The 12,181-nt window shown below is 41.8% G+C and overlaps 1 protein-coding gene across 3 annotated transcripts in view; it reads right to left on the reverse strand.

The window, feature by feature from the left end:
* Nucleotides 1-745: 745 nt before the first annotated feature.
* MAST2 (microtubule associated serine/threonine kinase 2) overlaps nucleotides 746-12,181 on the reverse strand; it is a 354,118-nt gene continuing 342,682 nt past the window's right edge. For all 3 annotated transcript variants that reach the window (XM_033915410.1, XM_033915412.1, XM_033915409.1), the window contains 2 exons: nucleotides 11,954-12,141; nucleotides 746-5,868 (listed from right to left, as the gene is read on the reverse strand). In XM_033915410.1, coding sequence (XP_033771301.1) covers nucleotides 3,857-5,868; nucleotides 11,954-12,141 — 2,200 coding nt within the window. In that variant the 3' untranslated portion in view covers nucleotides 746-3,856. The remainder of the gene's footprint in view (nucleotides 5,869-11,953; nucleotides 12,142-12,181) is intronic.

Below are 12,181 nucleotides of genomic sequence, written 5' to 3' on the forward strand. Positions count from 1 at the left end.
CTAGTATTCTATAAAGGCAGCTGTGCGCATGACTGCCATTAAAGAATCTGCACTAAACATGCAGCATCTTAGTGCAAAACTTTAGGTGATCTGTAGAGAATTACCCTCAAGGTGTATGCATTTTGTTTTTGGAAAGGTAAAATGGAAAAAAAATCATCATAAGAAAGTCCAGGTTTCCTCAAACAAAACACTTATTCTATGTACTAAATAAGCTTTTTCTAATGGGTATTTACGTACGTACATGCATGCACACCAGCAAGATGACGCACTGCATATAGACATTCCTGGTGAGTGAAGTCTGGGCAGATTTGTGATGTATGCAGGTATTTTTAAAAATATGTGTACTGTACACACAAATACATTTACTCCAACTTTAGACAGGCATTTGCACACTTTGATTTTTCATATCGGTACCCTGTTATAAAATCAAACCTAAAGTGTAATCCACAGTATCAACATTAAGGTAAGACTGTGTGATAGAGGCTTACCAAGAGTGGGGTTAGGAGTACGGTGCAGGCAGTAATGGAGCCAGAGTCTACAGGCATACAACTGTTGGCTCTGTTGGTCCCTGGTCCTCCCCTGATGTCAACTTCCTGTTTAGGGGCAGGGTACAATCCAGACAGTAACCCAATCCAGAGTTATTCAAGTGTTTGCTCTTATGCTTTAATACATAAATACAGTGCCCCATTTTTTCTATTTTCTATGCATTTAAAATTAATAAACATCTCTTCCATTCATAAAGCTATACTTCTTATTTTTTTATTAAATTACAAAATAAAAACATCCAAATATTTAAATGAAAGCAATGCCAAGCATAGTTAAAGAAAATAACAAGAAAAGAAAAGGAATAAAGGAAAGCCAACAATTAAAGAGGAAACACCCATCCCAATCCAATGCGAGTAATATTTCCAATGAAATCAAACCAACTTTCCGGACAATATCACTATTGCTGGACTATCATGAACCTCCTGGAAACAAATAGCATCAGACTTAGGAGGTAGCTTAAAGAAAGATAAACTTTTAAATGCTCCATGTCACAGAAAACATATCAAGCTCCCTAAACTTTCAAGTTAACATTTTCAAGAAGTGTAAAATAAATTGAGCACCAGCGGCCAAAACCTATGGCTTTAGAGTACGAAAAACCTCCCTCCTAACTTGAATGTTCCTTGCAACATCAGAGAATTTCTGAAACCCCAAAAGGGTTTAACCCTATGGTGAAAGAAAGTCCTCTAGAAAAATCCATTGCCCATTTTCAACGTAAACATCACCATTAAAGAAGTTGAAATAGTGAGTATCCTTTGAATTTTTGAAAATTTAGGAAAAATTCAAACTACCTACAGACACCTGGTACGACTGCTGTCCTTCATTAGTAATTGATCCTCTTTTCTTCAGCAGAACATAGTAAATATGTACGATCAATGCTGGTGCCTCCATTTTATAATCCAAATTTTCCAACAAATATCTGTAAAACCTATAGTTTAACATATGAAAGTCATACTTTCTTTGAGATTTCTCAGATTTTCTCATCTGTAAATTTTTCTTCATTCAAGGTTGATTAGTAGCCATTATCTTCCGTTAGCTGCTCTAAAACTTGTCTTGAATGCATGACCAACGTGTTGTTATAAACAGAGCATGTTCTTTGTACTTCCTTATGCTCAGTTGTACTTTCATCTAATCTTTTAGAAACATGTGTCTTAAGGAAACAAGATCATGCCATATAGAAGCCAATGTTCCCTTCTGAAGCATATCTGCTGCAACAGCACTTCTATCAGGGGTTACAGCCAATTACACAGATCCCTGAGACTTGCTGAGAATCAAATATGGCTAGTCCACCTCATCCTCTGAGGTATTCAGACCTCTTTCCCTGGAAAGGCAAATGTTGGAAATCTCCACTATCTTTGTGTTGCTAAACTTCTTCCTCCAGCAGCATTGGTGTCTTCTTGTGTCATACCTCCATCATGCATGGAGGACTCAGCACACTGATTGGGCACTTTTGGGTGGAGTATGCCTTGATACAGGTTCAAAGAATCTTCAAGATCAAGGCAGAATCCCAATCTAACCAGTGAACCATCACTGGAGTCCTGCTCACTGTGCCACACAAATTTACCCATGGGCCCACTGTGTAGGTCTCAAAGATCAGTTAGTGTCATGTTGGAGTCCCCTCTTCATGATGCTGTACTCATCCTCGTAGAACATTATAGAGTTCTACAAAAATGAAATAACTTTAGAAAGTGGCTGCTTAGAATACTAGGAGCACAATACCTTAAAAATCACATCTCTAAATATTCTATTACTGCTTAGTGTTCTGCAATAAACATGGAGATTTTGCAGTAGATATTGTGGTTGACACAGGAAAAAGAACATTACTGATCAGCTCACTTATAGGAATGCAATGTACCTCTAAAATAGTCACCACTGAACTATTAAAGCAGAGATTACTGGAGTGTTGCCAGCGGCTTGTATTGCCAGTTGGCATGGAAATCAGATGTCACTCACAGCTTCAAAGTAAACACACACATACAAGCAATGTAGGTCCACAACAGAAGACTGAAACTTTCAAAATCAGTTAATGGAACAAAAAACTGATAGTGCAGATAAAGAATGTTGAGTAGATAAAGCACCATAGTAATAGATATGCTTCACAAGCACAACTCATCAAATGGGAGTCACTGAACTTTTTATAAAGAGGACAAGTCCAAAACTATGCCCTTGTCAATAGATAGCACAGTAGTAAATGCAGATAATGGCCAGGTATTATACTGTATGCGAGTTGAAGCACAGAGCGCTGTCCGGAGCACAGCTATGTGTGTTAAGCATTTTATTAAACAAGTTAATCTCTTTTTTTGGTACACAGGGTGGGCTTGTTCACAGTACTTAAAAAAAGGTGCAGTACAATCCTGCTTTTTTTCTTGTCTAGATTAGTACATAGCATTTTATACTGCTCCATTCATATAACTTCCTCGTATTTCCAGGGGTCCATTTCAGTACTTAAAGAAAAAGGACATCAAATTTCCCTGAAGACAGCCCTAAAGTTCAGTTCATTTGAGCAGCTATTAAAATTAGATGTTGTTCCCTCCCTTTCTGGCTGCAAATGCAGTTTCTGCTGCATCCACAACTCGTCTAGGAATTCATTGTGATTTCTTTGAATGCAATATCTATGATGGTACTCTGTATATACTGTGGATATAAGAAACCATGCTATCACATTTTATAAAATGGAGAACACAGTTAAAATGATCAATTAAAAATATACTAGGGATTATCATGGATTATGTTGAGATATATCTAAGATTTATCAAACATGTTTCCTCTAGCTATTTCTGGTTGAAAATGGGTTCCTTTGTAAATTTTAAGAAAAAGATGTATTTCCTGTGGTTTTAATACTTGGTCCATTTCTCATTTCAAGTTTGGTCACCAAAGTTTTCCAACTGTACCAGACAAACCACTAGACAAACAAAAGTTAGTGAAATGCTTTAGGCAACACTATGTTTCAATATTTGGGATTCTAAAGTTTTCCATCTAGTCACAATCTGTCAATAGCATCAAATAAGTCCGAATACACCATGAACTGCCTTTTTGGACAAATAGTACTCCAATGTAAAACATTTCCCTAAGAAGAGTACACAAAAAACTGCGTAGGCACAGTAAGAAAAGAGAAGTCAATCCTTTGCTAAATATTCCTTTTTTAAAGGTACCCTGTTTCAAATATATATTAAAAATCAAGTAGGATGTGTATAAAAACAGAAGAGACAGGAAGACAGCAGGTAGCTTGAAAACACAAAATGTACACAAGCATGTTTTTTTTCTGTTAGGGTATATAGGTCATTCAAGTCTGTAGGTTTGTATGATGTAACTGTTATGTTTTCTTTAATACATCCCCATGTGTCAGCTGACAGTCTTGTGTTTTCTGTACTGCACGTTCCTCTTGCCATGGCCTCTCATCTAGTAATGGAGATGCCTGAATAGTCTGTCTCCCAGGAACATGTGTTCCATCTTTTGATAAAATAGTTTTGCTGCTGTCCCCTAAGACCTTTGAAAGACCAAAGCTCAACTCTTTACTTCCTGTAGGGGAACAGCCCAACTTCTGAGAGTTTGTTGGCTTTATCTCACAGAGGGACTCACACATTTTTGCAAGACTGCATGAAGGGAATATTTTACTACTTTCTTGGCCTGACCCAACACTGGAGCCCTCTGGTCTTTTTTCTTTTGTTTCTCTATCATGAGGCAAATCCTTTGCCTGTTCTGAAGATTCTTTACTGCCTGGTATGCTAAGCTTTACAGGGCCCAACATACTTTTAGCTACATAGGCTAGCTGAGACATTAAAGGAGACTTTTCACTGTTTCCAGCAGGCCATACATTTGCAAGGCATGGAATGTTTTTATTGTGCATGGAACTTTCTGCATACAGTGAGTCTGGGTGCTTTTCAGTTTCCTCCTGGATTATCGGAGGTACTTTTTCATTCACATTTATTAGGCACTGTGAATTTCCATTCTGCTCTGTTGTCAAAAGCTTCTGCACATGTTTGTCATCCCTGCAGTCCACTGCATTAACTTTTAATGAACAGGTCAAAATAGCTGGTACACAAAAGGATGAGGAAGTAGGGAGAACTATTGATGACCATTGAGCATCATCCTTTAGTTTATGACATGCAGTAGAGGGAACAAATTCACCAGATCCATGTAAGTGGTTTGCTTGAGTACATGGATCCATGTTCATTTGTTGAACCTCATTATGTTCCTGTGTGCAGACTGATCCTGTTTGGGCACCCAATTTACTAGAAATGTCAATGTTGGCACAACAATGGTCCTCCTGTCTTGCAACTTCACTTCGCATTGTCTCTGTCAAACTACATTCTTTTGCTTTTGTTTCTGAACATTGTGATGGCTTTGAAAGTTCTTTTTTATTAAAGGCTCCTGATTGAATTGTTGTGAGACTTGGCAACTGGCTTGATGCTGAAAAGATAGCAGCTATTTCTGATCTTTCTATGGTGGTCTTGGTTTGATGATCAGCTGTTTTCCATTCTCTTTCACTTTTGTAATTGCCTGGCAAACCAGTCTCTTCCTCTACACTGTGTTTAGTCTCTAATTTAAAAGATATTTTACCTTCCTCATTAAAGTTATCTTGACTTTGGTCTGTACTGTAGGATGACCTTTCCAACCTCCTCCCATCTTGACTGTCTTCCGAACCATCATCAGTTTCATCTTCAGAAGAATCTACTTCTCGAATTGCCTCTTGCTTCTGTAAAGACTCTCTTCGCTCCACTCGATCTTGTCGAATAGCATCCAGTTTCCTGGGAGAAGGTTTGTGTAGAATCCCTTTTTCAGTCAGCCCCAATTTTCCTGCTGGTGCCTCACTCAGAGATTCTTTCAAGCTCTGTAAACTTGAATCCCGCTGTAACATATCTTTTTTAAAGTCTGAGTGGGAGATATCCAAGCTGTGCTTGCGTGAAGAAGTCAATTTCTTCTCAGAGGCGAGAGATGAAGTAAGTTTCTCAGCTGACTGGACTCTCTTTAATAATGGGGACCTTGGCGGTTCAGCACTCTTAGGCCTTGAAATCTGTTTTACCAGGGGAGGAGAAGAGTGCAGTTTGACAGGAAAAGACTGCATAATACTGCAGTTGCCAAGTGAATGTCCTGATAAAGGTGATGGAGAACGTTGAGGGGAGGTAGACTGTGGTGTAGGTGATGGAGTGTGTGCCAGTGGAGACAGAGGGATATTTCCTGCTGATTTCCGCCTGGGAGACCTGTACTGTCTTTGAAGTTTTGGTGCCAATCCATGTAGAGAACTGGGTCGAATATGTCCAGAGCTGGCTGGTGAGTTTGGAACACTAGAACCAGGGGAGCTGGTCTGTGGAGAATTCCCACCAACTAGGAAAAAAGACAGACAAAAGATATTTAGAACTGCATGAACAAACATTCTGCAATGGGCAGTATATTCTGGCAAGCCATTTATGCATACATGCTGCATTTCCCACACTATATTTCATAAGGGCAGCTACTTACTGTATACACTCAAATATAAACTGAGATTTTTGGACCAAATAAATGGCCTAAAAATGGGGATCTTGGTTTATATTCACGTCTCATCCAGTTGCCCCCTCTCCCAGACTCACTGTAGGCCTCGCCACGGGCCTACAGTACTGCCCTGGTGGCCCAGTAGTACGGGAAGCTGGAGCTACCGATCCCTTCCTTCCTCCCTTCCAGGTGATGACTCGCCTCTGCAACCAGCCTGTCTCTTCCCTCCTGGTCTTCTCGCAGGCCTACCTTAGGTTCCTGGTGGTCCAGCAGTGAGCCGAGGCAGGAATGATCCTTCCATGGTCCCGCTCGACAGTATCCATTGTAAAAAAAAAAAAAAGAGGCTGCCACGAGTTCCTGTGGCAATCTTCTTGTGAGGTTGCCGTGGGAACACGAGGAAGCCATTTATTTATTTTTTAAATTACAGATGTTGCTAGGCAGGAGCATAGAAGGATCGCTCCTGCCCTGACTCACTGCTGGATCACCAGGAACCTAAAATAGGCCTACTGAAAAGACCAAGAGGAGAGGGGACAGGCTGGTTGCAGAGGCAAAAGTCACCATGGGGAAGGGAGGGAGGGATCGTTAGCTCTGGCTTCCCACACCACTGGATTGAGACTAGAACTGAGAGGGGGTGGACTGGCTGTCTGTCTACAGAGCTGGTAGACAGGACACTTCAGGGAAGGGAGGGATTGCTTCTGCCCCAGTACTTAAATATAAACCATTGGTTTATATTCTAGTTAACATTTTTCCCCTTAAAAAAAGGGGGGAGGGGGAATGTTATCTCAGTTTATATTAGAGTATATATGAGGGTATAGAAAGTTACTCACCTGTAGCAGGTGTTCTCCAATGACAACAGGCATATATTTTCACGTGAGTGATGTCATTCATGGAACCCAGCACGGACAGTCAAAAAGTGCACAGTCACTTTAAATCTAAGACCACCTATGCTGTGTGCGTGCAGGTGTCTTCCCTCCCAATGTTGGCTCGCGGGACCTGTAGTTCAGTAAGATAGCTAAGAATCCAAGTAGGAACTGGGAAGGTTGTGAGAATATATGCTTGCTATCCTCAGAGAACACCTGCTATAGCAGAGTATCTTTGCTTTCTCCGAGGACAAGCAGGCATTATATTCTCACATATGGGACTCCCAAGCTGCCAGGATCATGAGCTTAGCAAAACTGAAAGGGTTGGAGGATAATTTGGCATTTAAGCAGAGAATAAATTTTGTAGAACTGCTTGGCCAAACCATCTATCCCATCTTGAATGATTCTCCAAACAGTAATGGGATGTGGAAATATAGACTAAGTGGCTGCTTTACATATATATTCAATAGGTATGGGCTACTGAAGTCGCCAATGCTCGAACCTTATGTGCAATGACATGCCTTGAAGCATCAGCCCAGTCCAAGCATAGGCAAAGGAAGATAGTCTGCTAGCCATGTGGAGATTGTTCTCTTTGTGACCAGGAGCTCCAAGCCTGTTAGGATTGAATAACAGGAACAGTTGAGCGGTAGTTCTGTAAGGTTTGGTCTGATTCAAGTAGTAAGCAAGAACACATTTATAGTCTAGTGTGTGGAGTGCTTCTTCAGCAGAGTGAGAACATAGTCTTGGAAAGAAGACAGGTAAAACTATGAACTGGTTTAGATGGAACTTTGAAACGACATTTGGGAAGAACTCGGGATAAGTGTGAAGAACCACCTTGTCCTGGTAGAAAATTGTACAGGGTGGATCTGAAATGAGTGCTTGAAGTTCACTAACCCAGCATGTAAACAGAATAGCTATAAGGAAGAACACTTTCCAAGTGAGATGTTTGAGAGTTGAAGCAAAGGGAGGCTTCATCAGTATGGAAAATATAACGTTAAGGTCCCAGGCAATAGGAGGAGATTTGAGAGGTGACTTGGTACGGTAAAGGCCTTTCACGAATCTGGAAATCAAAGGATGTACAGATAATTTTTTTTTTCTGCCCAATGGTGAATGAAAAGCACTTATTGCACTGAGATGTACTCTGACTGAAGTAGTCTTGAGACCAGAACTGGAAAGGTATAGAAGATAGTCAAGGACTGATAAGAGAGGACAAGTGATTAGATCTAATGAGTGGAGATTACACCAGACTAAGAAGTGAGTCCACTTGAAATGACACAGAGCTGTGTGGAAGGTTTTCTAGATGCTTCAATGATGGCTGACACTGGTGCAGATAGTGCAAAAGCATCTACTTGGTGGAAGAGAGATACCATGCTGTGGGTGCTAATGAACATAGATTGGGATGAAGGAGATAACCCTTGTTCTGTGTCAGTAATGTTGGAAAGATTTCAAATATAATGGGTTCCCATACCCTGAGTTGTAGGAGGAATAGGAACCATGGTTGATATGGCTTGTTCTTGGCAAAGTTTGATTAGAGTCTTCCCGACTAGAGGAGTTGGAGGAAAAGCATAAAGAAACTTGCCCTGCCAGTTGAAGAAGGCGGCATCTGACTCCAGCCAATTGGGAGTGTAGAATCTGGAACAGAATACTGGAAATCTGTGGTTGTGAGGGGAAGCAAAGAGGTCTACATTGGGGGTCCCCCAATCTGACAATATCTGTCATTAGATGGTTGAGTTGAGTGACCACTTGTGAGGCTGAAGTTTTTCCTGCCAGATAAACTGCTTTGAGGAATATGTTGTGAGGAATCACCCAAGTCCAGATTTGGATCACTTCTTGGCAGACTAGAAGAGATCTTGTGCCTCCTTGTTTGTCCATGCAGAACACGGAAACTTGATTATCTGTGCAAATGAGGACTACTTGACTGAGGATGTGATCTTGGAATATGTGAAGAGTATCATGAATTGCTCAAATCAAAGTTCCAGGAGATTGATGTGGAGAGTTTTCTCGTAGAGTCCGGATGTCTTGGGTAAGAAGACCATTGAGGTGGGTTTATCAGCAAAGCAGACACCGAATAGGTAGAGACCCTGCCTACTACCCTAAGCAGGTCATACAGAGCATCAGCCACACAGTCCACTCCTTCCAATAACAGCTGGGATTGTGGCTCTGAAGTCACTCCTCCTGGGTCACATAATTTGGAATGGCATGCTGGAGCAACAAAGGAGGCTGCCGCAGCAGCCTTAACCACCAGTCAAGGCCTCAAACTGCTTCTCGAGCAACATTCCCAGCCTGAAATCTTGTTAATCTTTGAGCACCACCCCTTCCTTGCTGGGTAGGGATGTGAGCTTTGTCACCTGAGCCACTAAAGAATCTACTTTAGGCATAACAAACATTTTCTGGAAGTCCTGGTCCATAGAATATAACTTGGACATTGCTTTTGCCACCTTAAGGGAGCCCTCAGGGTTCTCCCAGTGCTCTGAAATCAAAACTTTCATATCCGGATGCCACAGAAAGGCTGTAGTCTGAGAGTGGATCCTGCTGAGCAGAGAACATTGGGAAGTAGACCGACAAGAATCGATTTTGAGCTCCTTCAGAGACTCAATAAGAAGGTCCATCAGGGCAGCAGACTTGAACAGTCTGCGAACAGAGAGGTCCTTGCCCCAGTCCACTTAGTCCCTGATCTACATAACCCAGCACAGCATCACCTTAGGCTTTATGCTGGAAAAGCGTCCAGGTTATCATCCTCAGTGATCACCATCCGACCAACTGTTAGAGTCCGGGGGAGATGCAGGTCTTCTTAGCAGAATAGATGCAGGACAACATGAAGGCTGTGAAGCTGGTTGCTCTCCAGCTGACCCAGAAGCACCAACATAGGCTTGCCAGAGCAAGTTCACAAAGTCAGGTATAAAGGACACCGAGAACTCCTTTCAAGAGGAGGGTTAGAGTACTTTATTTTCAATTTGGGGCCATCAGCACCCTTACTAGGCACTGGTGCTGCACTCCGGGACTCTGAGAGGATAAAATCATCACTCAACCATCCCAACAATCTTTTGGCAGCCTTAATGAGATGGTCAGAGGCTGAACTTGAGGTCCCCACCTCCCCATCTTGCATACTGGAACACTCATAAGACATAAGAATAGCCTTAATGGGTCAGACCAATGACCAATCTAAGCCAGTAACCTGTCCTCACAGTGATGAATCCAGGTCACTAGTACCTGGCAAAAAGCGAAAGAGTTTTAAGAAAGGTTTGGACAATTTCCTGGAGGAAAAGTCCATAGTCTGTTATTGAGAAAGACATGGGAGAAGCCACTGCTTGCCCTGGATCGGTAGCATGGAATGTTGCTACTCCTTGGGTTTTGGCCAGGTACTAGTGACCTGGATTGGACACCGTGAAAACGGGCTACTGGGCTTGATGGACTATTGGTCTGACCCAGTAAGGCTATTTTTATGTTCTTATTCCATGCTACCGATCCAGGGCAAGCAATGGCTTCCCTTATGTCTTTTTCAATAACAGACTATGGACTTTTCCTCCAGGAAACTGTCCATACCTTTCTTAAAACCAGCTAAGCTATCCGCTCTTACCACAACCTCTGGCAACACGTTCCGAAGCTTAACTATTCTCTGAGTGAAAAAAACAATTTCCTCCTATTGGTTTTAAAATTATTTCCTTGTAACTTCATCAAGTGTTCCCTAGTCTTTGTAATTTTTGACAGAGTGAAAAATAGATCCACTTGTACCCATTCTACTCCACTCATGATTTTGTAGACTTCAATCATATCTTCCCTCAGCCATCTCTTTTCTAAGCTGAAGAACGCTAACCTTTTTAATCTTTCCTCATACGAGAGGAATTCCATCCCCTTTATCATCTTGGTTACTCTTCTTTGAATCTTTTTTAGTGCCGCTATATGTTTCTTGTACCCATCCAGAACACACCTCACATGAATTAATGATATTGGAGCCTGAGGACTCATCCCTGGTGTTTAGAAACAAATATAACAAGTTTTTAAAAAGTTTGAGAACTTAGAATTCAAATCGGGGAAAATCTAAGATGGTCGCCGCCAGGATTTCCAGCTGAAAAAAACGCTATAACTCCAACAAAAGAGAGCCAAACCCAGCAATTTTAGAATTTTTGATGTGGGGGGAAGGAGGAAACAAGGCTAAATCAAAATTATATCCACAAAAAACCCACAAATTTAGATGCCCCCCCCAAAAAAAATTAACCTGTAGGCTGTGACAGCCCTACTCGCAGACCAGACACTGGGAAGGAGTGCTGCAGCCTGCTTCAACTCCTCTAAGGGTAGTTGGAAACCGGAGAGAACTTCTGCCACCAGGAAAGCTGCCTTTTCTGAATCTTCAGCTGCCAGTTGGGCCACTGCTGGACTGAGCGTCAACCCCCAAGATCAGGATCCAAACGCCACGAGGCGGGGGAAGGAAAATGCAGCCGACACCGTGTGCAACTGGTGTCCATACAGCCTGCGCTAGCACTCCTGATCAAGTCAAGGAGTGAGCAAACAGTAGGGGAAAACCCCAAACTTCACAGTTCAAGCAGGCTGGCTGAGCAAGTCCTCACAGGATCCACCTGTCAGCTGCAGACCAAAGTCTCCTCCTCTCACGCAGGTTAGGCAGTCATCAGAGCTTTACATACGAAGTCCTGCAAAATAAATTTGCAAAAACCAAAAAAGAAGACCGAGCAGATCAAAGTTGCTCCTGCAGGCTTGCTTGCAAAGCAATAACTGACAGGGAGCTGCAGAGAGCAGGGAGAAGGTGAAAGTGCTGAAAACAGTGATCAGTATCTCCTGCAATGGACTGGTGGGAGCGGATGGAAGGCCTTTGGTTCAGCATACCGTCCCTATTGTACGAAGTGCAATTTATCGGTGTGTAATAAATAGTTAAAAAAAAAACCAGAAGAAAATTGCTAGGCCACAAATAAAACCAAACAAAACCTCTCCAAAAACAAATGATATGTTCCTCATTCCATAAACATTCAGATAAAAATGCATGCCTCAGTCTGAAAATGCAACTTTCAATTGGTTGTTTCATTGTAAAATATAAGGTACTGCTCTCATTGTAGAAATATTCTTACCTGAGTGCACAGAATCGGGAGTGGATCTGTAACTTTGCGTGGGGGAACGAGAAGACAAGTTATGAGTTGGTGATCCTGGCACACTCTCTCCAGAAGAAAGGGAGCGACTTAGAGAGGAAAGACTGCGACTGGTGTGCAGTAATGATGCTTGCTTGGTGATCTTCCTAAATAAGGAGCTTTTCTTCTTACTATCAAAACCAAATAACGAAAGATTAGGTTTTTACCTCT

The sequence above is a fragment of the Geotrypetes seraphini genome, chromosome 12 (genome assembly GCF_902459505.1).
Source record: "Geotrypetes seraphini chromosome 12, aGeoSer1.1, whole genome shotgun sequence".
In the NCBI taxonomy this organism is placed as follows: domain Eukaryota; kingdom Metazoa; phylum Chordata; class Amphibia; order Gymnophiona; family Dermophiidae; genus Geotrypetes; species Geotrypetes seraphini.